Source organism: Megalobrama amblycephala, linkage group LG19, assembly GCF_018812025.1.
Source record: "Megalobrama amblycephala isolate DHTTF-2021 linkage group LG19, ASM1881202v1, whole genome shotgun sequence".
Taxonomy (NCBI): Eukaryota; Metazoa; Chordata; class Actinopteri; order Cypriniformes; family Xenocyprididae; genus Megalobrama; species Megalobrama amblycephala.
The window spans coordinates 27,203,337-27,230,886 of NC_063062.1; the positions used below are offsets into that span (position 1 = coordinate 27,203,337).

Consider the following 27,550-nt stretch of genomic DNA (forward strand, 5'->3'; position numbering starts at 1 on the left):
ACCCCTAAACCTACCCTTAGTGATTTATAGTGGAAATACACTTTATGAGCATAAGCGTTCCCTGGGATCGAACCCACTATGATCACATGATTGCATATTGTTATATATTGCAATGCTCTACGATTTTAGCTACGTGAAACCGAAATATGATGCAGATAAAAGGGAACGATGCATTAAAATGAAAGTGTCCTGTTGTCAAGGTGCGCAACTTTAGTAAACACTCCTGTGGGTCGTATTTCGGGAAAGTGACAAACTTTTGCAAAGGGGATTCAAAGTAAAAGTTTTTGAAAACAATACAGTTATCGTCTCCGTGTAAACTACACAAATGCGAATTTGTGAAAACGGTGACGTCATGCGCATGTGTATTACGTGTTCAGTCTATAGAGGGTATGCACGTGACGTCACCGTCGACCGTTAAGACTGTGGTTACGCCCACTGAGTGGCACAAACACTGAGCGGCAGCATTGGTTTTCAGCGTGAATGTGGCAAAAAACACACAAAACACATCCAAAACGGGAAAGAGTTTTGTGATTGACTGTACAAATAGCTTTGACACAAAACCTGAGGCATATATTTAAAAACTGCGAAAGCTACAGAAAAAAGAAGCAAATGGATCACTGCAATTCACAGAAACAGCTGGACTCCAGCAGAGAAACATGGATTTGCAGTTATCATTTTGTGCCAAATTGTTGGATTTTGAGGTAAAATCATACCCTATATATTGTATTGTTATATATTGTGTTGACAACTCATCAATTAAGTATTTACCATCTTATATTCTGCATAATTGTGTGTTTTTAAATAAAAACTGACTAAAAAATATACAAGTTTTAGGGCTGGACAATATGACGATATATATATATATAACACTGATATACAGTGGGTACGGAAAGTATTCAGACCTCCTTAAATTTTTCACTCTTTGTTATATTGCAGCCATTTGCTAAAATCATTTAAGTTCATTTTTTCCCTCATTAATGTACACACAGCACCCCATATTGACAGAAAAACACAGAATTGTTGACATTTTTGCAGATTTATTAAAAAGGAAAAACTGAAATATCACATGGTCCTAAGTATTTAGACCCTTTGCTGTGACACTCATATATTTAACTCAGGTGCTGTCCATTTCTTCTGATCATCCTTGAGATGGTTCTACACCTTCATTTGAGTCCAGCTGTGTTTGATTATACTGATTGGACTTGATTAGGAAAGCCACACACCTGTCTATATAAGACCTTACAGCTCACAGTGCATGTCAGAGCAAATGAGAGTCATGAGGTCAAAGGAACTGCCTGAAGAGCTCAGAGACAGAATTGTGGCAAGGCACAGATCTGGCCAAGGTTACAAAAAAAAATTCTGCTGCACTTAAGGTTCCTAAGAGCACAGTGGCCTCCATAATCCTTAAATGGAAGACGTCTGGGACTACCAGAACCCTTCCTAGAGCTGGCCTTCCGGCCAAACTGAGCTATCGAGGGAGAAGAGCCTTGGTGAGAGATGTAAAGAAGAACCCAAAGATCACTGTGGCTGAGCTCCAGAGATGCAGTCGGGAGATGGGAGAAAGTTGTAGAAAGTCAACCATCACTGCAGCCCTCCACCAGTCGGGGCTTTATGGCAGAGTGGCCCGACGGAAGCCTCTCCTCAGTGCAAGACACATGAAAGCCCGTATGGAGTTTGCTAAAAAACACCTGAAGGACTCTAAGATGGCGAGAAATAAGATTCTCTGGTCTGATGAGACCGAGATAGAACTTTTTGGCCTTAATTCTAAGCGGTATGTGTGGAGAAAACCAGGCACTGCTCATCACCTGTCCAATACAGTCCCAACAGTGAAGCATGGCGGTGGCAGCATCATGCTGTGGGGGTGTTTTTCAGCTGCAGGGACAGGACGACTGGTTGCAATCAAGGGAAAGATGAATGCGGCCAAGTACAGGGATATCCTGGACGAAAACCTTCTCCAGAGTGCTCAGGACCTCAGACTGGGCCGAAGGTTTACCTTCCAACAGGACAATGACCTTAAGCATACAGCTAAAATAACAAAGGAGTGGCTTCACAACAACTCTGTGACTGCTCTTGAATGGCCCAGCCAGAGCCCTGACTTAAACCCAATTGAGCATCTCTGGAGAAACCTAAAAATGGCTGTCCACCAACGTTTACCATCCAGACAGAACTGGAGAGGATCTGCAAGGAGGAATGGCAGAGGATCCCCAAATCCAGGTGTGAAAAACTTGTTGCATCTTTCCCAAAAAGACTCATGGCTGTATTAGATCAAAAGGGTGCTTCTACTAAATACTGAGCAAAGGGTCTGAATACTTAGGACCATGTGATATTTCAGTTTTTCTTTTTTAATAAATCTGCAAAAATGTCAACAATTCTGTGTTTTTCTGTCAATATGGGGTGCTGTGTGTACATTAATGAGGAAAAAAATGAACTTAAATGATTTTAGCAAATGGCTACAATATAACAAAGAGTGAAAAATTTAAGGGGGTCTGAATACTTTCCGTACCCACTGTAAGTGATTACTCGGATTTAAACCTACCTATATTGTAATTATATAAAATATTCACAGGCAGATTTGCTTTATGAATTTCCCCGGCGTCGAAATCAGGCACATATAAAGGTCAGGAAACACGACTCCTGGCTGCATGTCAATATCCATGGATTAGGTTTATTTGACAAGTTGTAAGAAACACTTTCGAGCCCAACCTTTAGTGTAATCGTTGTTTTACTCGCATTTTCGCAGTTTCCCCTATTAAATCCAGTCATGCAGCAGGTTCTTTTACCACTCAGTCCAGCTGAGGGAGCGCGTTCCAGCGGTAAAGTGACGTCGATGCATACCCTCTATAGGCTCATAGTGTTTCTTTACAAAGTGACATCGCCAACTATTGACTACCTTTTGACAACATTGTCGTCGTGTAAACACTAAATTATTACAGTCTCAATGGAATACTTGTTTCTGACTGGTCAATCACACCATCCAGCGGTCAGATACATCCTAATATTCACCATCGACCATGGCAATGCTATATCAGTCTGATATACCTTCATGTCTTGTATCACACCATGGACTCAATCTCTCATTTCATATGCATGATGGTTAGGACTATTTGTTTCAGCATTTGGGGAGAAAAAAACATTTTATACAAAAGCAGCTGCCACCATCTAGCATTTCAATTATTTATTCTAGTGAAAATTACCTCAGTATTTATTCAGTATTAATAATACTGTTACATTTTAAAATTTTTTCAAAATCATTTTTTCAAATCCATATTTCCTGTCCAGATATTTATTTGGTGAGTAGCCATGTAATACGCTTATTTATCATTCTGGGTAAACAATGCGAAATCACGTTGGTTAAAATACTAATAGCCATAGAAACTTTTTTTTGTCTCATGCCTAAAACATGGATGTCAATGGCCTTCTAAAGGCTATTTTCGAGCAAATAATAGCGAATGGAGATGAACTGTCTCCGGGCAATGTTTTGTAAACCACTGCCACTTAAAGACTTTTAAAGGGATAGTTCACCCAAAAATGAAAATTTGATGTTTATCTGCTTACCCCCAGGGCATCCAAGATGTAGGTGACATTGTTTCTTCAGTAGAACACAAATGATGATTTTTAACTCCAACCGTTGCCGCCTGTCAGCCGTATAATGTGGGTCAATGGAAACTTCTACTATAAGAGTAAATAAAACATGCACAGACAAATCCAAATTAAACCCTGCGGCTCGTGATGACACACTGATGTCCTAAGACAAGAAACGATCGGTTTGAAACAGTATTTCTATCATTTTTTACCTCTAATACATCACTATGTCCAACTGCCTTGAGCATCCGGTGTGTGAGGTCTGAACGTGCTCTGACAACGGAAGTGAAGTCTCGCACTTATACTTCAATGAGTGCTAGACATCACTGCCGTTGTCAGAGCGCGATCAGACCTCACTAAGCAAGTGTGTTGAACGCAGTTGGACATAGTGGTGTAATAGAGGTAAAAAATGATATAAATACTGTTCGTTTTCTCGCACAAACCGGTCATTTCGTGTCTTAGGACATCAATGTGTCGTAATGAGCCGCAGGGTTTAATTTGGATTTGTCTGTGCATGTTTTTTTTACTCTTATAAAAGAAGTTTCCATTGACCCACATTATACGGCTGACAGACGGCAACGGTTGGAGTTAAAAATCATCATTTGTGTTCTACTGAAGAAACAAAGTCACCTACATCTTGGATGCCCTGGGGATAAGCAGATAAACATCAAATTTTCATTTTTGAAAGACTTCAAGACTTCCAAATAAGTTAAGTCACATATCTCTGTCTATGTGAAGAGACAAGCTTTTAATTACATTAACAACTATGTTTGGATCGGGAGTTGTAAATGATCTAAGAAATATCTTTCTCTTACATCTGCTTGTCTGCTCGCTTTCTATGAACTTGACAGCGCTGGCTGAATCCTGCTGAAAAACGTGCAAATGAAAAATGTGTTGTTTTGAACAGTTCGATTCAAAGATTCGATTCAGTCCAATTTGTGTGCCAGTGGTTTCTCACAATTCTTTTGAGAAATGCAACAGTTTAGTGAACTGATTGAATCGATTCATTGAAAAAGCCAGACTCATAATAACTATTAGTTCTCAAATTGTTGATACGGTGATGATTAGTGGAAAGTCCACTGAATCCTCACAACATCAACTGCAATTCAACTGCAACATTCTGCTTTATTTATCTTTCCTGGGATTCGGTGCCTTTTGTGTCCCCAGTAAAGATCATGATCTTACTGCCTTAAAATGCTGAACAATATACATTTTAAAGCTGTCTTAGACATAAATAGTACCATTTGAACTCTAAGCATGTTAAAGTTGATTTTTAAAAAAATTATTTTAGACATTTTACAGCATTTTTAAGCACCACATATCACAAATGTCCCCAGGCTTGGGTATTCCATTTTCATTATAAACATAACACTTACTAGATGCGATTCCAAAATTTGTACATTGTTGGGTATATAAGTAATGAATTTCTCTAATGTATAGAGTTTTTTCAATTATTACATTTATTTTAACAGTTATAACAAAGGTTTTTAGCATGCCCCTGAAGTTATTGTCCACTCTATTATTTTTGACTTTCCCTTCAAAAAAAAGCTAGAAAAGTTAAAGGTGCAATATGTAATATTTTCTGTCCGCTAGAGGTCGCTAGAGGCCTATCCAAAACAAAGGCGTAGCTTGATGATGCCAAGTTTGAGCGTGGAATCTTGGGACATGAGGTCTCCACCTCACAGCCGGTGGAAAAGACTTAGGATATGACTCGGGAAGAAATCATGTTCATGGATGTGATTATTAACGTTACTGTAGTATGAAGCAGAGCAGGACCGAGTGTTGTGGGAGCTGAACGAGGCGCTGGAGCGATTGCGCAACACATGCCTCACGAGCAGAACTTTAATTATGCCACAGTCGCCAGCGACGCTTCCACTTTTCCGGTCATGAGAATGAGGTAACGCAGCTCTGTTTATCATATTAGATACATTTGAGTGTGCTGAAAATGATGTTATAACGTTACTCTGTGCGTTCGCTCGGTGGCTGCTGTGAGACACTGTTGCACACTGCAGTAAGATAGATCGATTTTAGAATTTCATATTAAATGCTGGATGGCTTGTGTTGATAAATGGCATGCAATTCATTTTAAAATATATTGTATGTTGGAGAAAATTCTGTATTACTGTTACTAAAAATAAAGCTGCATCTGATTATGCTATGTTAGCTACTTCACAAAATAGCGTTTTTCTCTGAGGCATGGTAAAGCATGGTACTCGACTAAACATGTTGAGCTATATAACAATAATTCGTTTTCTGTCTATAAATATATCAAAACAGTTGTTCCCTTGCCTATTAAAACATGTAAATATTAAAGTGTCTTTGGTGTTTCCATGGTTTCTACAAAATAAAACCGGAAACCGAGGGTAACGCGGGTTTGACGCAATTGACAGGCGACTCCTCACACGTCCCGGAGCCTTGGTTAAAAAATTGCAATTTTCTCATGATTTACAAATAATTGCAAACATTTGGGATATTGTAAGTACTCAAGTGAACAAAATATATAACACTGGCCTAGTTTGCAAAAAATCTTACATATTGCACCTTTAAATGACATCATATCATAAAGCAGTCATCACTTCTTTGGAGGGAAAACAACTTGGTCAAGTGAGTGAGATCCTGTCCTGATTGTTTCCTATCAAAATCCAGTTCAAACAAAGGCAATATTGTAACTGATTGTATGTGGGAGATCGGAAATTGTCCATCCATACATTTTTTATACCACTTGTCTACCCTGTTATTACTTTGTCCACTCTGTTAAGGAAAAAAAAGGGCCTACTAATAATTCAGTGAAAATGTATTGGAGTGTCAATAATGTAGTGCTTTAAAAAGTGAACAAAAAAAACATTTTAGGGATTTGTGTCTGAAAACAAAAAAAGTTTGTGAGAAAGTAAGTACAATTCATATGTTGTACATATATTTTCTGATAATTATAAACTCATATGCTTTCAAAGGGACAAAGGAACATGAGTTGTCTAAGAAAATGCACGCATGTATGCCCATAAATTAGTATCATAAGAATTTTAAACTTGTTCATTTGTCTCTGAAAGGGTGGACATTTTTTGATCTACATTTCCAAATGTTTTACATCATCCTATCATGATTACACAAACATTTCTTTTAAAAAGAGCTTGATTTTCTAAATTTTATGATGGCCAAAAGGCACCGAATACGAGGAATGACCCCGTTAACGTTACATATTATGATGCCTTCACGTGCTATCGGAAATGTGATAATTCCCACTTCTGAAGTCGTGATTACGAGCTCAACGCATTCAAGTTTCGACATGGGAGGGCGTTCATGTGCAATTTTAACCTAGAAAACTCGTATTTACGATCATTCCGAGAGCACGTGAAGGCAGAATTAGACATCAACAGTGTGTACCGCGAAATGTACTGTTAAAGCTGTAATAAACGTGTAATCTATATCTGACTAACAACTTTAATTTGCTAAAAAATAGCATATTAAGATCATTTGCACGCGACGCGACCACCACAGTTAATCAGTCCAACTTTGAACACATCGATATACATTAATTCACTGCATCTAAAGTATTTGTAATTAAAGCTTTTATTGTAAGCAGATGGATGTTGTGTTTCTCGCAGACCCCTGATCAACTTTTGCTGGGGCAAGCTGATGTCAAAACACATTTCCAAAAGCATCATATTAGCACAAGCAGGCTCTCAATATACACTCACTCACCCCTTTTCTGTCCACCAATCCGTGTCTTTGCAGCTCATATGAAAACAAAAATGCGAAATGTTGGATTTCTGGATAGTCCAATGCGAGATGCTCGCTGTTTCTACCAACTTCTCCCACAGGACGCAGTTTTATTTCCAGTCATTTGAGAGCTGTAGGTGGCCGTTTCGCCACCGTGTGGTCAGAGCTGGTGCTACATTTAGCAACAGGTGCATTTCTGAGCCCAAGGGTGCCACAAGGGGTGCTAGGGGGTCCGTGGAAAAGTTTAGAGAAAAGCAGTTTAAAAAATGTACAAATAAATAAATTAAATAAGATTAAACTAACTAAATAAATACATTTAATTAAATTTATGAATAATTAATGAAAATAAATAAATAATATTTTTGTTTATATAGATAAATAAGAAATACAAGTCAGACGTGCGCCTCCGAAAAACACAAGACGCGCACTTAGGACTGCGCATGCGCATGAGCTTGATCCAGCCTGAAAAATATTTTTTTTTTGGTCATGATTCGAGTGTTTACAAACAAAATTTATGAGACAGTTGTTGTCAGATTTCATTGGTGATTTCAAAAATATGAAATGTAATCAAAAGCTTGGCAAACAGCTTTAGAGAATTTGATGTTTCCCCATTCAAAGATACAGGAGCTGCACTTCAATGCCCGAGACTTGTTTCAAAGATCCACCTCCGAGTGAAATGACTTCTCTTATAGGGACTTTGTTTAAATAAAAAAATAACTACATAAAAAAATATTTTAAGAAAAAAATACATTTGATGAAAATAAATAAATAAATAAAACTTGATTAAAATAAATACTAAAAGTAAACTGTAAAAAATGTTTTAAAAATCCGTAGAAGGCACAGTAAAAATTTAAAAAAACAAAAACAAAGAATAAATAAATAAAAATACTAAATAAAATGTATAAAACTAAATAAATAGATCCACTGATTAAAATAAAAAAATAATACATTAAATTTGATTTAAATAAATAATACATTTGATTAAAATAAATGAATAAAATACATCTAACAGTACAGTAGGCGTAGAAACAAAAATTAATAGAAACTAAATATTTTACACATGTATAATATTATTTTTTCACATTATTAATTGGGTCAGTGTACGTAAAAATATATAGCTGCCTTTTTAATTTTATGGGGGTCCACATGAGGCTAATAAGGGGTTCAAAATGGCATCTAAAATATTGCAAACCCCTGCTGTAGGTAGGCTAATTTGCCACAATCACCTATGAAACTCTACCGATGACATTTGTGTCCCAAAACACATTTATCAGTTTCAATGTGCTGAGCACAGAGACAGAAACCAAAAGATGTGTGGCGCCCCCGTGCGACCACTTCCTACCAGTCACTTTAGCTGGAATCCTTGGAATTAAATTGTAGGCTAAATATTATTTTTTTATATAGGCTATACTTTTTATTTGTTAATTTACACCTGCAAGAATATTTAAACGTGAACTCTGATTGTACTTGGTCCCAAATATATTGGTTCAGGACGTTTCTTAAGTCACGCTCTAGCAAGTAACTGTATTAAACAGGCTAATAAAACATTCAGCTTGTGAGGGCGGGGATGTTGGTTGGTTTATATGCACACGCTTGTTTTGTAACTACACTTGCATGTCTTAGATTGCAATAAGGCTTTAAAAAAGTACTGCCTGTTTCCTTCTAGGAGCAGAACAAGGTCGCGCGTCACCTTGTAAGCGCTGTGACGCTCGGGAGAGCTTTTGACCCTGACGTGATTTGAACACGCAACCTTGTGATGTGGAGTCAGACTAGTTCTGAATAGAGAGTCCCGTACGGTCCAGCGGTAAGTATTCCCAAGGTTCAGTATGGAAAACCTGTGCTGGACAGGTCCGCTTTTGATCGTTGAACGACAAAATCACATTCCCTGACCGGGAATCGAACCCGGGCCGCGGCGGTGAGAGCGCCGAATCCTAACCACTAGACCACCAGGGAAGGCCTTCTGCTTTCTATACCTCCACAGGACCCGAATAAGCTCCCAAGTAATCGATAGTAACTGCCCGCAAAATTTAAAGCCGGCATGAAATCCAAGTTGGGATAGTCTTTTACTAAATATCCTCCACAGCTGACTGCAAACTGGCATTCAGCTCTGCCTCTATTTTGTTAGAGCCCAACTTCATATGATCCAATCAATTCCCGAAGGATGAAATTAAAGGTGCAATATGTAGTTTTTTCAGACACTGTTACACACTGCAGTAAGATGATCGATTTTAGAATATCATATTAAATGCTGGAGGGTTTGTGTTGATAAATGGCATGCAGTTAAATTGTACATGGTACGTTACTCGCAAAAAATCAAGAAAATTAGATTTAAACAATAAGACTAAACGTGTTGAGCTATATAACAATAATTCGTTTTCTGTCTATAAATATATCAAAACAGTTGTTCCCTTGTCTTTTAAAACATGTAATATATTAAAGCATCTTTTGGTGTTTCCATGGTTTCTACAAAATAAACCGGTAACCAAGGGTAACGCGACTATGATGTCATTGATAGGCGACTCCTCACACGTCCCGGATCCTTGGTTAAAATAGCAATTTTCCCACAATTTACAAATAGCTGGAAACATTTGGGATATTGTAAGTACTCAAGTGAACAAAATATATAACACTGGCCTAGTGGTTTTTGGATATTTCACTGCAAAAATCTTACATAGGCCTATTGCAGCTTTTAAAAGTCCCCCTGAAACCAAAATTTAAGTTTTTTAGATTTTATTATTAATATGTTAGCCTTAAGGTTATGAATGAGCTGGTGTGTTCCAAAACAATGACAAAATTCACATTTAGGAGATATAAGCATTCAAAACTTACAGTCTCTCACTTCTGCTAAAATGGATCACGGATTTTCATGACATCACATCGCATTTCAGTTTCTCGTCAAATCTTCTGTCCAATCAAATGCCGTCTAGAATCTGAAGTCCCGCCTCCTCCTACATTCTTACAGATGCTGAAGCCTCGACTGAAATCGTTCATTTTACTAGTTTCTAAATGGTGAATGGCACATATAGTGCACTATATAGAGAATAGGGATAATAATGATTCTTTTCGCTAGCACTTTAAATGCACACGGGAAGTTTTCGAGCGGCAATATTGGTAGTCTCGCGTAGCCAAACCTTTAGACTGACGGCAGAAGGTCTGGGGCACGTTCAAGCTCAAACCGGTGCGCAACGTTTTGCTACGTTTTCCGGGTTGAACAACGTTTCCTGGAAACGGTGTGCAACGGGGTTTGAGATATGTTTTCTCTTGTTTGGTGGGTGTGTCAGAAATGTCAGCCCAGTCAGCATCAACATGTATATAAACCACACAGTATTAAAGAGACAGCTCACACAATGGTCCAAGTAAAATCGTTTACAAATGTGTTTTTTTATTCTGAACAGCAAGGGCAGTGACTGTAACATCGAGCGTGTTTTGCAATATTAAACACGTATTTATACCGACTTCATCAGGCTCCGAAAATTCTTCAAAAAGAACTCAAAGAATGGCCTTCTCAGCTGCCATAGTTGCAACTCTTGTGTCATCAGAACAGGGTGCACCACCGTTTCCGCTTAAAAAACGTTTTGTCGGGGCTGAACGCAGCCCATGGCCAAGGACCGCCCAATAGGACGTCTGACTGACATGTAAGGCAACCAAGTTCATTTTGTTCCATGTCAAGCCTGTGTCCCTACAATAACAGACCGGCGTGCATCTAATATATTATTCATTCAAGAACGTTTACTACAACAATGGAGCTGCGAATTTCACATACTTTTGAAAATCCAGCTTTTCATCCTGATGAGCACTGATTGTCACAGTTGTAATCACAAAAACGTTCTTCTTCCACAAGGGGGTTTGGCATCACGGCATTTGTTTCCAGGCGGACCGTTAAAGAACGCAACACACACGTCTCCCAAATATCCTGTAGAATTCAACCAACCAGATGACGACTTTGAAAATCCTGAAGTGTTTCCAGTTAGGTGCCATATGCCTCAGATTTTTAGCCAACGGTCAGTGGGCGTGACGTCTGAGGCCGAGACTACCATATTGGTATTCCCAACCAACAGAGGGCATCATTAATTTACAGCTAAAACCTTGACCTAAAATCACCTGATTTTCAGTGTATCAATGGGACAGGATTGGTTTTTAGGATATATGTAAATTAATTGTTACTTCTGACGTTATCTGTAGTTTTTAATCTTTTCAGGCAAGATAAGCGATATATAGAAAATGTTAAGATGGGTGTGTCTACGGCGCACTGCCGACACCGGTAAGTGAACTCAAAATAGGTTTCTTTATGCATGCAGGAAACAGTAAGCATTAACATATATCTGGGATTATTTGCAGAAATAGATTCAAACATACAATAAATATGACAATACATAGCCCCTATTATTATATTGCACTATAATCCGAGGTTTACAATGCATCATCTTGCTCGGAGTGTCAGTATAAATGCTTGGAAATAAATATTTGTCTTTAAATCCATGTGCAGTCAGCATCATCTCTCTGAATAAGTTGTGGAGTGTGTGTTATTTCCACAGACTGTAAAAAACGCCCCGTTTCTATAGCACCAAATTGCTAGCTAAAATCAAACTTATCACAAAAACGAATAGTTGAATATAAATCAGCGTGATAATTACCTCAAATGACCAAAACCATCTTTCGGAAAATTTAATTTGAAGCATAATTTATTTTTATGTTTTAACTTAAGTCTCATTCGTCTGCATTGAGAGGGCGGGGTTTGTGCCCTGTACTGCATCCAGCCACCAGGGGGCGATCAAAGAGCCCGCAGCTTCACTTTTCAGGACGTATGAGGCACACCCGGTTATTTCCTTTTTGTTGACCAACATCAGTGTTGGGGAAAGTTGCTTTTAAAAGTAACATTACTCCCTAAAAAAACAAACAAAAAAAAAAACAAACAAAAAAAAAAAAACACTTTTTATGGAAAGTAATGCATTACTTTTTCTTACCTGGGCTGGGCTTGCATGTTTGTTTGTTAATAGTAATAAAAAACGAAGGCCCTTTTCACACCAAAAGTGAAATTGATAAGCCTCAGGCTAAAAGAAATGCAAATTCACACCTGTACAGTAGAGGGCGCAGCTCAAACAAACCTTTCAGCTGTGCTGCCATTCTGAAATAGAATGCAGGTAAAAAAAGTTCAACACTTACTTCAGCAATAAAAACTAAAACAAACAAAACAAATGCGATGTTTATCTAAAGTCATTCCTGCTTATTAGGATCATCGAAAGTCAGCATCAAAGACATTGGTTAATAAATTTATTTGTGTTAACATTTAATTATTGCAGGTTTGCATAATATTCTGATTTTGCATTTCACTGTTTTTATTCATCTTGATGAATACTGAATGTTTTTGTGCAAGTGAGATGAGTAAATGGATGTTCAGAACTACAATTCACACAGCGCTCACAACACCTCTGCACCTTATTCCTGGATTTCTCTCAACATGGGAACAGGAGGGGTGTCAGTCAATACATGGAAAAAGTAACTAACTTGCGTTACTTATTTGAAAAAGTAACTCCGATATTTTGTTGTAAATTTAAAAGTAATGAGTTACTTGAAAAAGTAATCCGATTATGTAACTCACATTACTTGCAATGCGTTACCCCCAAGACTAAAGCAGCCCACAGCGAAACAGACATTCATCGCTCAAATACAGCCATTGAATTACTTTTGTACATTTCTGCCATATCTATAACTAGTTGAATGGAAGGGTATCTGTACTTTAACTCAAATACTGGTCAGCCACTTTTTTTGTAGAAATTTAGTTACATTATTATCTTAATTTACTCGCTAAAGGCAATTAAACTTGCATTTGATCCTTGATGATTTTGGACAATTTTAACCAACACAAACTGCAGCTTGGACAGTAACAGGACAGGCTGAGTCAAACAATTACTTTATTTATGTTCAGGTAAAAACATGAACCTGATGCAGTAAATTATTGCAGATCTTAGAAACCAGCACATGAACAATGAGGACAGGAGAGCGCACAGCAGCACCTCCTCCTGGCCACAGACTGCAGTGCACACCACGGTTTGTTCCAAGCCAGCAGTGCAAAAATAAACTACAGCAAGGGGAAAAAAAGAAACAATAGAAAATAAAAAAAAAAAAGCAGACAATCCCACCTCAAACCGGGTGCGAAACCTGCATATAAACTTTATTTTATTTAATGAACTTTTTTTTTTCTTTTTTTTTTTGAAATGCAATCTGGCCATGAAACAATAAAATAAGACCAGCCAATTCTTTTAAATGAATTTCTTGTGCTCAGCTACATTATGGGATTAAAGCCCGGCTTCATCAGCCAAGCAACTTCAGCAGGCCCATCATTAAGACCTCAAGTCCCCAGAAGTCCAGCAGAGGCACACTACTATAACCATATAGGAGTCTATATATCCAACTCAATGGATATATCTTTTCAACATGGAGCTGACACTCTATGTGAAATGTCGGCCAGAAAACAATTTCAACTTGGGTTAAAAAAAAAAAAAAAAAAAAAAAACAATAATAATAATAATAATTATAATAATAATAATAATAATATAATAAAGATACTACACTTCCAACACTACCCGCATTCAACCAACTGGAACTCTCTTACACGTTCAAAAACTTTTTCAAATAAAAAGGAGGGCGAAAAAAAGTGACACACAAAAGGAAAAAAGAGAAATTAAATGAAGTGGAACCAAAACGCAACAAGACTCCTGGGGTATAATACAGAACAGAGGGGAAACTGGGCAGGAGAGCACACAGCTATTCTATCAAATGTGTCGAATAAGCAAAATCTGCAAATGTTTGTCTGTACAAATGATCTTTGGAGCTATAGGAACCCTCGCCGGCTTGATGGATGCCCCCTCCCCAACAGGAACACACAGTGAAGATGTCATTCACCAGTAGAGAAAAAAAAAATCCCTTTTTTCTTGATACATCAGACAGCAACGCAATTTTTAAAACGTCACCCAGGTTTTTCCTCCTCTTTTTTTTCGGCTTGAACATCTGTCAACTACTGATATATTTTAATAATCTGCTCTGAAGTGTTTTCTTTTTTTAAACATTTCTTTAAAAAAAATGTTTTCATTTTTTAAATCTGATGAGTCGCATAACACCCTTTCCTCCCATTTAGGAGTCAAAAGGAAGTCTCTTATGTTCTATTGTTTAGTTTCTGCAAGCTGCTTTTCTTTAAACAAGTAGGCTGTACATATTTTGCCTCAATGTGGGTGTTTAAAAAAAAGAAAAGAAAAAGGGGGAAATGAAAGAGGAAGAGCAACTCTAAAGGAAGAAGTCACGATTTGTGTGGTTCTGCAGTGAGTTGATTGAAGGCCATTTTGAGTGAGGGTGCAGGAGGTGAGATCAAGACAGATGGAAAGACTGCTGGCCCTCGCGAGCAGCAATCAACAGTTTCTCGCGCATGATCTCGATGCTGGAGTAATCCGGCAGTTTCAGGTAGTTCACACACGTCATCACCGACGGGAGGAAGTCGTCTGGGTTCTCCGTTGACTCGAACGTCTTCCGAACGATGGTGAGGGGAGGGTTCAAACTCCGGAATCCTGAAAGGGAACAAAGACAGATAGAGGCCGTGTTATCTCTCCGAAAGCTGATCCTCTGCTGTTGTGACCTCAAAAATCACACCAAACCACAGTGATTGAAACTGTTGCACACCTCCGACAGGAAGTCTGGGGCTCCCTGTGACAAACTGCAGGAAAAGTCTCTGCTGCTCCGCATCAAAACTGCTCAGCACCTCAAACAGGAACCGCACTGCACGGCTAAAGAAAAACAACAAAATTACTGTCGTTCATAAAGCCATGGAAGTACATTATAGTTTGCCTGCAAGTGACACATCTACTGGGTTTTGTTAAGCCTGGAATACACTATATGAATTTTAAATTCTGAATAGATTTTAAAACAAATAAAAAAAAAAAAACGGCCATCGTGTATGACTGAGGATCACTACTGGCTCAAGGGCTGGTTCACACAGAATGCATTTATCAACAGGTATTTTAACAACAGGTGACGCAGATCAGTGGAACGAAAAGCTTAAGGTCTAGAGATGCCTTTTTTAAAAGTTGAACTTTTAACTTGAGCGCCGCATTTTTGGAATGCCAGTGTGGTGAAAAAAGGAGTCTCCCCACGAATCAGGTCTCCTTTAGAAGTGATCCCATTGGTTCAACAATTTTTAAAGGGTAGTATTTTTAGCGCCTTAATATAATTCCTGCAAAATCACATTATGATTTATAGGCCCGGGTTCACAGACAGGGCTTAGACTAAGCCAGGATTAGGCCTTAGTTTAATTAGGCCATTTAAGTATATTTTATAAACGTACCCTAGAAAAAAACATCACTGGTGTGCATCTTGAGACAAAACAATGGCAGTGACATTTTATGATATGTCAGAGCAAGTTGCTTTCAAACATGCATTTAGTCTAGGACTAGCTTAAGACTTGTCCTGAGACTAAACTAAGGCCTTGTCTATATAACTGAAGCAATAGAATGTGAAATCAAGCGAACTAAAAAACAGTAACAGTAAGAAAGAGAAATGCTTATGTACTAGCATAACATACATCTACCCAATTAGCCTGCTAGCTTAGCTTATTATTAGATATGTTTTGTGCTTCCAATATAGTTCCCAATTACGCGTTTCAAATTAATTATTTGTGTGTACTTAAAATGAAAATTAATTTACTAAAAATTATAAAAGTAATATTATATACTATACCACGTTGCTATTATTGTGTAAAATTAATATTAAATTACTTTTACAGAACATATGAGGTTATAACAATACTTATCCTTATATAAAAATATACTTGATTTCTCGTGACACAGCGTCATGCACAATGGTCATACACGTCCGTCTAGCAAGTGTTTACACTGAAAAAACAATGGTAAAGTAGCACATTGGAATGGAAAAACACATTGTGTTCCTAAGTCTTCCTAAACGCAAGAACGTAATTTTCGTCATCCGGAGGGCTCGTGCACGTCCGTACACCCCGTGCAGCCCAAATTTCGAGACCGCACATGCCTAAGCAGGACAGAAGAGTCCACTAGGTGGCAACACGCACAGTACTGAACAGTGCACAGTCTTCGAAGAAGAGTGTGGAAAGAGCGATTCAAAAACAAGACGAGTAAACTTAGAAGCATATCCTTCTCCATTGTTTTTGAATCTTGTTCTCTTGGTGTACCTTCTGAACTATGTTGAAATGGTGGATGCACCATTTTTCTTCTCCGATCCTGCCCAGCGATTGTCCCGTTGATGAAACGACTTATGAATTGAATTGTACTGCGCATGTGTTGAACTCGGTCATCCGCGCGCATCCGCTGTTGAGTATACTTTGAAAGATGCGCAGACACGACTGCACGCGAGACGCGTCCGGCCGCGGAAAGTGAAGTATACCCGGGCCTTAAATCGGGACAGAAATCTGGGCAAAGTCTTCCAGTCTTTAGTATGGGCATGCCACTGCGACTATATATACCTGTCATGTGTGTAGCCGTGGTCCGGTCTGCAGCACTCCATTAGTGTCTTCACATCCCAGGACTCTGACTTGCTGCCACATAACAACTGATCCAGCTGTAAAGAGAGCACATGCAAAAGAAAAGTTTAAAGAAACGTAGATTTTCAGAAATAAAAGGCCATTTCTACCCTGATTTTAGCCGTCAGATTTGAACTGTTTAAATGGCGAGGCTCTTTTAAGACTTTAATGTAAATGCCCACTGCTCTCTTGAAACCTTACAGCTGCCAAGAATAACTAATCTTTAAAAGTGTTGATTATAACATTATATTTAGAACTGTTCCCATTGCATAAAAAGTTGCAGCGTCACGCACTGTAGCCGATCAGTCACGTCTGTCAAGCACACAAATGCAATGACCTCACCATTGCGACATGATTTCTGCACTCTTCCGAATGCTTTCATTATAACCAACACAGCACAAACACAACCTAAATAAGATATTCACTGTACAGTGAAGACAGCATTTACTATAATTTGAGTTTTGGTGAGAGCTTGCGCTGCTGAAGTGATTGACTCCTCTGGCGATTATAAAGGAAGCATTCTTTGATTGCTTTCTGAATATAATTTAATCAATTTAATAACAGATGATTTGTGCGTTACTAACAGGAAATGTGTTAAGTTTTGTTCAACCATGTGGTCACTGGCTTGATTTACTAAGGCATAAATGATTTTGCTGACAAGTAATGTCAAACATGCATCAAAAAAATGTATCAAAACAATCACAGATTAGGCATTAGAATTATAATGCTTGTTTACATATTGCTGCATTATTGTTCGGTCAAAACCTAGGTCGTTTTGGCAGCTTGGTTTCATCTGTTTTTGGATTAAAAGGACATTTCAATGTTTTTTATGTTTTAGATAGCACCTCTTATATGTCAAAAGGTCAGGAAAAATTTGATTTCTCAATTCTTGGCCCCCTTTAAAATAGGTACGTGCAGCACCTTCAGTGCTTGGCTCTTAAAAGGAATGATTGAATGGATAAAAAGTGAAAATCACTCACCTCTTCAGGATAGAAGTACTGCAGGTGGTGCAGAGGGAAGACAGACTCAAATCCTTCCCTAAATGAATCAAACTGCCGGGAGACGCCCTCATTGAGTGTCCAGTAGACCACCAACTACAGACAGATGGAGCAAGAGGCAAAGTAGTAAGAGCGGTTTATTCAGACTACACAAATGACGTGACGTGTCATGTTATTCGGTCCCTTACTCTGAGGTATTCCTCCAGGTTGTGAATGGTGACTGGCACATCTTTGCCCCCTTTTTTCAACTCGATGTTTGGGAATCCAGGCAGAGTGAAGTCCAGCCCCAGATCTTCCACCGAGCAGCCGTTCATGTTGAGACTCTCCAAGGCCTGCTGCAGGGTCTCCCGAGTCTAACAAATATAGATGGTTACGAAAAACAAAAAAGATATCTGTTAATTTTGAAAAATGTAATATGTATGTGACACCACTGTATGTGTTGAATGGTTGTGTTTATGTAGAGGTTAGGGGTCAGAGCTCACATGTGATCTGTCCTGCTCTATTCTCTTCTTTTGGCGGATGATGTCCTCCAAGTGCTGGATGGATTTGGCGACACCAGGATCAATGTTAACCAGGTCATGAGAGCTGATGGAGGTCTCGTGCCTCAGCATCCACTTATAGAATGGCAAACCTAAAGGCAAGTCCAACTGTAGACAAAAACACACCTCAATTAATGAATCTCAATGACGTATCATTCATTTGTTGGATGCACAGATAAGGTCATCCAAATCTGCTGTAAAAAATAAATTATCCACTCGCCACTGACCTAAACCTATGATCTTTTCTGATTTAAATATCCGCAGCTGATCATCACATTACAATTATTCTAATACTCAGTGTTAAGCATGATGATATGATGATATGGCAACATATCACTGAAGTGGGCTGCTTTTAAATGACCATTTATTTAATGTAAAAGTTCTTCTCTGGCAAAAATACATTTCTGTAATAGCCTAAACACAGGCTTCACTCCCTTCAAACTTAAATTCGATTGTCACTATTTCAGTCACTAAATTTCTTGTTTGTGTTCGGGAAGTTTCAACCGTTCAGCCCAAGCAAAGGTAGGATATAGGCTTTATTAGTTTGTCATAAACATACAGCGCTTCATAGTCATTACATATCACATACCAGCACATGATTGGTCCTGATTAACTACTTCACTAAAACGCTCCCACAATGTAATTTTCTTTCCTTCCTTTTGTTTTATTTTTATAATTTCTCTCAGATATATTTTGCCTTCATTGCTGCTTAAACGAGAACCCTGCAACCCTGTGTAGCTTAATGAGAGTCTGCAAATTAGTGCCCGACGAAAATTATTTGTGTTCATTTAGTTTAAACTGATGTACTAAAATAAACATTAAAAAAAAAAAAAATTATATAGACAATAAAAATGACAAAAACGCACAACAAAACACTAAAACTTCAACTAAAATTAAAATGAAAACTGGAAAAATAAATAAAATATATATATATATATATATATATATATATATATATATATATATATATATATATATATATATATATATATATATATATATATATATATATATATATATATATATATATATATAAAAATGTATTTATTTTTCCAGTATATTTTTATATATATATATATATATATATATATATATATATATATATATATATATATATATATATATATATATATATATATATATATATAACATATCTTTCACAACAGCGATTCTGGAAAATGTCCAAAATTAGAGTAAACATACCAATCTGAAGTCCATGATCGCTTTAGCCATGAGTTTCCCAAGAAAACGAAACTTCATTTTGATCTTGGCGATGTGAGCTGGTTTGGTAGTTCGTCCAAATGGTACAGCAAACAAACCCCTGGAACTGAACATGTACTTTGTACCCTCCTGACTCCCTGCTCCAAGACAGACAGTGTTTGTGAGGAAGAGTGTGAGACAGGGACACAGAGAAAATACAAACTTAGTGAGCAGCAGTAAAATTCCATTTGCATTACACTGAAAACTGCACTCAAACTGCACTTATTTTGACAAATATATGACAGCTACCTTTAGGGTTGGAGAGAGTGACTTCCTCTCCTCTCCAAAGACCCAAATCAGCCCTCTGCAACTCCTGAGACACCAGAGCATAGAACTCTTGCGTAGGGCCGAGACCTGTTCCCACCTGAGACACAGAGAGAAGACAAAAAGTGGACTTCAAGCAGAAACGGACACACTTTTAATAAAAAAACAAAAACAAAAAAAAAAACATCCTCTAGGATTTACTTTTGATTGTTATTTAACAGCTAGTTGTGGGAATTATTATTTTCATCAAATCTAAGCTATTTAAAAATGTGATTTGGATTGGTTATGCAAAATCAGATGTTCTTATTTTATTATTATTATTATTTTTTTTGTGGTTCAGACTAAAACTAAACTTATCAAAATAAAACAGTCAGATATACATAGATTTTGTATATGACAGTGCAAACTGAAACTTTGGGAAATGTGATTAATGGATGTTTTAGGATAGAAATTTTGCATTCTAAATGTGTTGGAAGATTTTGATGACAATCAGGTACACACTGCATTCTGAGCACTGCCTGTTTTCTCTTTCAAGTACTACTGTCATGGCAGAGTAGTAGTTTGAACAGAATCTTGCTGAGCAAGTTAAACTATCAGCATGTTTATAGCGAGCTACCAGAATAACACCACATACATAGGCCCTCTTGGCGCTAATGTTTGTTACTGTAACACAGTAATGCAAGAACACTGAAGGTATGTGTACGAATGATATGTTTGAAATGGACTGGCCTAGAATTAGTGTCTGTGTATTTTTAGAAATTATGTTTCTGGCCTAATCGTCAGTCATGCATACCTCGTTCTCGTATTGAATTTCCAGCATGGCTCTGGAACTCCCGAGATCTTGCATTACTGACTCCGCTTGCTTCAGGAGTTCATCACGGTTTATCGTTCTCTACACACACAAAAAAAAGAAACTGTTAGACTGTAGTTTGTGAAAGCATACCACTGCTATAGCAGATATGAAACAATTACAGCATGAAAATGCTTAAACAGTAATTTTAAGGCTACCTTCTTCCTGTCAAGGCGTGGAGCGACACGGCTGTCTTGTGAGTCAGACTGGTTAATCTCAGGGTTGGTGTCGAGTAGGCGTTGCATGGCGCGATCGCGGTCAAATGCCGTCACATAGAAGAGCATCTGCCGTGTGTCAAACGGGAAGAAGAATGGACTAGAAGAGAGAAGATTAGAGGCGTAAAAGGTACAGAACGGAAAAAAAAAAAAATATGACCACATAAGCTGAATCCGTAAGATCAAGAGTTTGTGGTACCAGGTCTTGCCAAGCTCAGTCAGCCAGGTGGGGATGTTTCCTGTCATGATGACCAGTGGATCCTGCAACTGTCTGTTGGCCTTTGCTGTCAGTTTACTGTTAATAAACTCACCAGTGGGAATGATCTCCTTACATGCAGCATTCTGGGACAAAAAGAGACAAAAGGATAAGAAGGTAAAACAGTAAAATGATTTTTATTATATATATTTTATAAGATAATGTAATGCATTTTTTCCTCTGTAATTTAATTCCAGCAATTAAATTACTGTAATAATGATTTTTATCAAACTTAATTACAATTAAAATAATTTAAAAAATAATAAATGCAATAAACAATTATTTCAATATAATATGTAAAATAAAAAACAAAAAATAAAAATAATATATAAAAATGTATGTTATAATGCAAAAAAGGCTTTATTTTCTTTTTGATGTACTTTTTTTTTTTTTTTTTGCTTCTGGTGTAATATATGAGAATCACACAGAGGTACTCACGTCGTACAGGTAGAACCAGTATCTACTGATGGAGTGCAGGACCCTCAGCAGCAGAATCACCTCCATGGAAGGGTCATCAAAAGTGATGCCCTCTGGAGGACCACAAATGAGGTATGACTCTAACGGATTTGTCACACTGGGACACACACCCTCTGAAAACACACACAAAAAAAACTCCATAGTCTGAATAAAGACAGATTCCAGTGCAGTTCCTTATTAAATTCCAGCAATACTGTCTTTTGTAGGTTGTTAAACTTCACAAAAATTTCCCTACCATGCCACAGTTCGTCTTGTTTTTTGGCATTTCGAGGGGAGGTTTTAGTGGGAGCAGTTTGTGCACGACCCCTCTTCCCTCCGACAGCGTCTTTACAACCCTCCTCATCCTCTCTGACTGGCTTATACCTGTAATAGCCACACATAGATATACATATTAACATACACTCTGAAAACAAAACAGGGCAAATAACAGGGTTACAGACATACCGTTTTCATGGAAATAGCCCAATAAATTAGTTATTGTGTAGTTTGTGAGAAAATAGCGTACAAATCGTGTACCATATAGTGTGTGTTTTGGTCCAGATGCCAGCACGTCCCAGAGGGTTTGCTTCATCATCTGTGCTCTCTCTTTCCTCCTCGGCCTGTAAGCTGAACTGCCTGACAGCCTGATAAACAGTCATGTTGTACGGCAGCAGGTGCTCTCCTATGTAGAACTGCAGCCTGTGACGTACACTCCCAGAATTCAAGAACTGGGCAGCCTTTGGAGAACAGTCAGAGGTCCACAGTATTAATTTGGAGAAAGAGAACACTTCACTAGTCTTCTAGAACACTTTCAGTAGTGTACACTATGGCCAAGTTCAAAATGGAATACTACTTTATGAATACTATACAGTATATCCTACACAATGTTACTTTTCCCCCAGTTTAAAAACAGTAAGTGAAACTGTATTATCATTTTTCATTCAATTTTGTGTAAAAATATTTCCCATGCTCTGCAAAAATGTCCAAATTTAATAGGCCATCTGATTGTATGCAAAAAACTGCATATTAAACACAGTATACAGACTACATGGAAGAAGAAAAAAAACTCCCGTACCAAAGATTCATCAATCTCATCATCGGAACCATCATCATCACTGTCTTCATCCTCCTCCCTGATCCTTCCATACCCTGTGGAGACAGCAAAAATCAAACATCTCATCTGAGAACTCAGAAACCAGAGAACTGAGAACATCATGATCACATTCTTGAGTTTATACCTCTAACCACGAGGTATCTCTCAATAGCCTGTACCAGGGCCAAGGGGTCAATTTTGACCGGCCCGCCCTTCCACTGCTTGACATTGGTGCAGTCTGGGTGTCTTTGCAGCTGGCACTTCAGCTGATGGGTGTTAAAGAACTTAAGGGCTTGTGAACCCCTGCAAACACAAAAGAATAACAATTAGCATGAGATTAAAAGATATAAAAACATTTTATGTTACCTCTTTAAATCTTTTGTTTTTAAAATCACCTGTTTTAAAGCAGCTTATTTTTTTACACCAATGCCAGACATTTTTTTTTTTGTTATAATCTTGTTTTGTGTCCATTATTTTGTTAATTTGTCATGAAGCAGCGATTTCTTTTTTTGTACTAAAGCCAGACCTACTCGTTTGTTATAAATAATTGTATCTTTTGGTTTGCATAGATAAAAAATAAATTTTATTACATATAAAAGCACCATTGCAATGTGGCTGTTTTGCTGGACTTGAGAAAAAAAAAGGAAAAAACAAAACAAAAACCCAACTGTCTACAATATATTTAAAATGGGGAATATATACAGGAAATAATGAGTAAGAGTGTGAAGATTAATAAAGTTAGTAGAACATGAAAGCAAAAGATAAATGGATGCATTTACAGCAACAAGAACATTAGAGAAGATAGTCCAGGGGCATTACCTGCTTCCATTGCCATTTCCACTGGGAAAATCATGCACTTTAACAGGAAACTGTTCCATCTGACTAAGGCAGTTGTTCATCTTGTGCACCAGTGCTAGCAGTGGGCCATTCTCTGTTGGGTCCAAACGCCCCAGAGGTTCCTGCCCTGGTATCTGAATCACATGTAACAAACAATGAGTCACACTGATCCCACCAGTGACAACTATATATATATATATATATATATACATACATTCAGCGCTAAGGGAAAAGGGGGAACAACCCTAGCACTGTTAAAAAAACCTACTTGCTTTGCTGTCTCTCTCTATATATAATCTTTATTCATACTGGAACTGGCAATGTATAAAATCATGCAATATTTCTGTAAGCACTGTGCAAATTTTAATATATATAATGTGTAAAAATGTATAAAATAGCAGTTGACAGTCTGACTAACCGGGCAGCCGAAGAACACGTGCAGGAACCTCTTGATTCTCTCATCTCTACTGACAATGTCCCGTTCGCTATTTGATGTAAGATACAACAACAGCTGCTTCACAAGCCCACTATGCTGGATCTCGAAGGAGGACACGTCCGATTCAGATACAATACTGCTTATCTCCTCTAGACACTCTACACCACTGTCAACCTATAACGCACATGAAAACAGTTTGAGAGAATGAATATGACACAAAACCAAACAAACATGTATTTCTATCTAAACTGTACACATTAAAAAGTGATAAACAGCATTATAAAGAGTTATCACATGCAAATTGTTTCAGTGGTAATACATTAACTTCAGCAGCATGACAGAACTGGCATATTACCTGCTTTATAATGGCTATAAATGCTAACTTCATGTCAGGGGTTACCTGCAAGTTCAGCTGTTCTGTGGCACTGCAGAGTCTTTGCAGGACATTCAGTGCAGGGTTGCTTCCATCCACACTTTCAGAATTAAAGTAACGCTCCACAAACTTACTGGCTTGTTCCTTTATCCAAGCCTTTATCTTATCCCTGAAAAGTCAACAAAAACATTTAACTACAGATGTCAAAAGAACTGGTCAAAAATAACTATGTAACCGAGAGACTAAAGAAAGACAGTGACAGACTAACTACATGACTTATGCATTTATCTATGCTTTTAGTATACATTTGCTGTTATCTGAATAATGTAGTTTGGAATATAATGTAAAATGCAGTTTAAAAATAAAAAATAAGAGATTTTGGTAAAGTTTTGTTGAAAAACATTATAGACTTTTGCCTTACAAGCTTTACAAGCCTCTACTACAAGCGTTGATGTTTGCGGTTGCCAGATGTCAAGAGTTCAAATCCCCAATTATAGCTTTTCTGCTAAAAGAATACACATTCTACCAGGTATTCTCTGCAATCTGGCAACCGCACACGTTCTCTCTACACTGCAAAAGAAGTGCTGATGATCTGAAAACACTGACAAACGTAAGCTGGAGTTTAGCGATCTTCATTTGAAATTCTGCTTAAATGAAAGTGTCATTCTGTCAGTCTGTGTTCCTTCACAAGCCACTTACACTTTTCTGTTTTTTTTGCAATCAAACTTTCTCAGTGATGAACTGCAATAAATCCAAACATGGATCTCGACTCTACTGTTTGCAATTGTGGATGCTGAATAAATGCATTTACACAACCTCTGTGCAACAATACAAAGACATTTTGCTGTTGTTTGAATAGAACAACATTAATATAATTTGAAATAATTGGAATTAGTATTAGGAATCATTATCTGTTTAACCATTATGCAGCATGACGAAAATGTGACAAAGTTTTCATTTTCACTAGACTACAATTCCCAGACACTTAGTCGACTAAAACTTGACTGAACAAAAACAGGACAAGGTTGACAATGATAAATTCTAAAAAGTACATTTGACACAGGACTAAGCTGACAAAATTAACACTAGTTCACAGTTAGCCAATGAAGACCATAGACTGGCATTATGCTAGATAGATAGATATATATATATTACAGAAGCAAGACTGGAATTACTGGTGACTCATTTTGGCAGATCAGAATCGATTCTTTCTTTTAGGAGACTAACTTTATTCGAAAAAGCATAATGGGGCACTTTAAAGAAATAACTTTAAATACCTTAAACTGATCAAAAGTGACATTTATAGTGTCTGGTAGCTTATATATTAATGTGCATCATAACGATCCTATTTAAAACCACAACACATTATAATAGTGCATTCATTAGAAACAATGAACAGCAAACATCTGTTATCAATCAACCCATTCACATCCCCCAACCACAAATAATCCTGAACAACAATTAAAAACAATTATAATCAGAACACAAATAAAACCTGTAGCTTTACCTGTTGTTTGAAACAGAGTCCTTAGGCGGCACTCGTGCCAGACCACTGACCCCTGCAGTGCGCGAGGGCTCTGAGTTGGCGCTGTTTGTCTGAGTCCCTAGCTTACCCCAGGTCTTGGGATTCAAACTGGCCAGGAAAGAGGACTTGGGGGATTGTGTGGTTGTTGGACTTTTAGCTGTGGAGGAGACGCGCAGAGTAAGAAGAGATATTATAATGACCACATTAAAGTTCATGTGTAATGATGGGTGCGTACTGAACATCATTCACAACACTCAAAACAAAAGATGATGCCAAAATTTAGCTAAACCCACAAGGCATTTGTATGAATGTCATTGCATTAAAGCTATACTATGTAACTTTTAGCCCTCTAGCAGTTAAGCATAAAATCACTTGCAGAGAAATATTGTTTTGGTATTTACGCGAGTTGTGCTTCAGCTGTGCACGGACGAATCTGATGGCTTGAGATGCACTGACGTGCCCATGGTTGTCACTATCAACATCAAAACTCTCCAAATAACAGAGGTATCCAATCTTATGAGCAGGTAAGCAGCTTATATGCCGCATTTTGACTTGCTGAAATTAATTGTTTTTAAATAATGTTACAAAAGTTGATTTCTATTTATATCAGATAACAGTGGAAACTAACCTGGCAAGGCTATTTATTAGGGCTGCCCCCAACTAAAGATTTTTCTAGACTATTAGTCATTCAGTTAAGTCATTAGTCAACTAATCGTACATTTTATATTAATTTAATTACTTAAATATATACTAAGGAGAATACAAAACCATAATGACTGTTTAATATATATATATATATATATATATATATATATATATATATATATATATATATATATATATATATATATATATATATATAAAAATAAAAGTGCATGCATAAAGCTTGCCGCAAAGCACAGGCAAAAGTAATAATTATGAATGTGTCAGGAAAAAAATAGCAAGGAGATATTTTAATTATTTATTAATAAACTAGTGTTTTAGATTAAGTTGATGATGCTGACTCGCCTTCTCCGCAGTATAGTGGAATGCGCCTTTAGAGAGAAATGCATACGGATTACATTAGCAGAGAGTATTTCTTTTCTATTTGAATTGGTTAGTTTAAAAGTAGACATTTCAAGATTTCTACAGATATATTTCTCATGTCTGTGAGGCAAGAAGCCTATACACTGAGTTTCGGTTCATTTTTTAGATTTTCGAATTATGTATTACTATTATATGTATGACCAACAATTATGGAGTATTTTAAGCTGCTTCCGCTGTTATCGGAGAAAAATACAATCGCGCCGGCGCCTCCATGTCTTGCAGTAAGCGCGCTAATACTTCAGCTTCCTCAGTCCATACGAACACTTGGATATGCATCTAATAAAAGCGCACATTTATCTAGGTTAACATTAAAGCGGGCACGCCGGGCAGCCAAGTAAAGTTCAGACTGCTTACATGTTTCAAATGATACCCGACATACTGTAATTACCACAAGGACCCACCATTAACAATCTGTCCCTCACGGACTTCACCACAAGGTTTTTTTTTTATTTTCCCCGACTAATACAATTTTGGTTGACTAAGCCTCTTCTAGTCAACTAACGATTAGTTAACTATGAGGGGGCA

General features: G+C 37.5%; 2 protein-coding genes and 1 non-coding gene across 16 annotated transcripts in view; all 3 read right to left on the reverse strand.

Annotated features, from left to right (window-relative positions):
• veph1 (ventricular zone expressed PH domain-containing 1) overlaps positions 1-7,497 on the reverse strand; it is a 149,277-nt gene extending 141,780 nt beyond the window's left edge. For 2 of the 4 annotated variants that reach the window (XM_048168270.1, XM_048168269.1), the window contains exon 1: positions 7,282-7,483. The gene's annotated coding sequence lies outside the window, so the exon portion shown is untranslated. Of the gene's footprint in view, positions 1-7,281 lie in introns of all 4 variants that reach the window. The other 2 variants (XM_048168272.1, XM_048168273.1) reach the window with 2 other exon arrangements.
• A 1,683-nt stretch (positions 7,498-9,180) lies between these two features.
• Positions 9,181-9,252, reverse strand: trnae-cuc. Its single transcript has one exon. It is a non-coding gene; the product is annotated as a tRNA-Glu (tRNA).
• A 3,942-nt stretch (positions 9,253-13,194) lies between these two features.
• trip12 (thyroid hormone receptor interactor 12) overlaps positions 13,195-27,550 on the reverse strand; it is an 81,565-nt gene continuing 67,209 nt past the window's right edge. For 9 of the 11 annotated variants that reach the window (XM_048169468.1, XM_048169471.1, XM_048169465.1 and 6 more), the window contains 20 exons: positions 25,922-26,096; positions 24,442-24,583; positions 24,024-24,215; positions 23,588-23,739; positions 22,914-23,071; positions 22,751-22,824; positions 22,213-22,412; positions 21,932-22,059; positions 21,658-21,809; positions 21,163-21,305; positions 20,907-21,063; positions 20,692-20,790; positions 19,884-19,998; positions 19,578-19,735; positions 18,318-18,482; positions 18,024-18,188; positions 17,818-17,931; positions 16,781-16,875; positions 14,971-15,074; positions 13,195-14,858 (listed from right to left, as the gene is read on the reverse strand). In XM_048169468.1, coding sequence (XP_048025425.1) covers positions 14,662-14,858; positions 14,971-15,074; positions 16,781-16,875; positions 17,818-17,931; positions 18,024-18,188; positions 18,318-18,482; positions 19,578-19,735; positions 19,884-19,998; positions 20,692-20,790; positions 20,907-21,063; positions 21,163-21,305; positions 21,658-21,809; positions 21,932-22,059; positions 22,213-22,412; positions 22,751-22,824; positions 22,914-23,071; positions 23,588-23,739; positions 24,024-24,215; positions 24,442-24,583; positions 25,922-26,096 — 2,885 coding nt within the window. In that variant the 3' untranslated portion in view covers positions 13,195-14,661. The remainder of the gene's footprint in view (positions 14,859-14,970; positions 15,075-16,780; positions 16,876-17,817; positions 17,932-18,023; positions 18,189-18,317; positions 18,483-19,577; positions 19,736-19,883; positions 19,999-20,691; positions 20,791-20,906; positions 21,064-21,162; positions 21,306-21,657; positions 21,810-21,931; positions 22,060-22,212; positions 22,413-22,750; positions 22,825-22,913; positions 23,072-23,587; positions 23,740-24,023; positions 24,216-24,441; positions 24,584-25,921; positions 26,097-27,550) is intronic. The other 2 variants (XM_048169470.1, XM_048169473.1) reach the window with 1 other exon arrangement.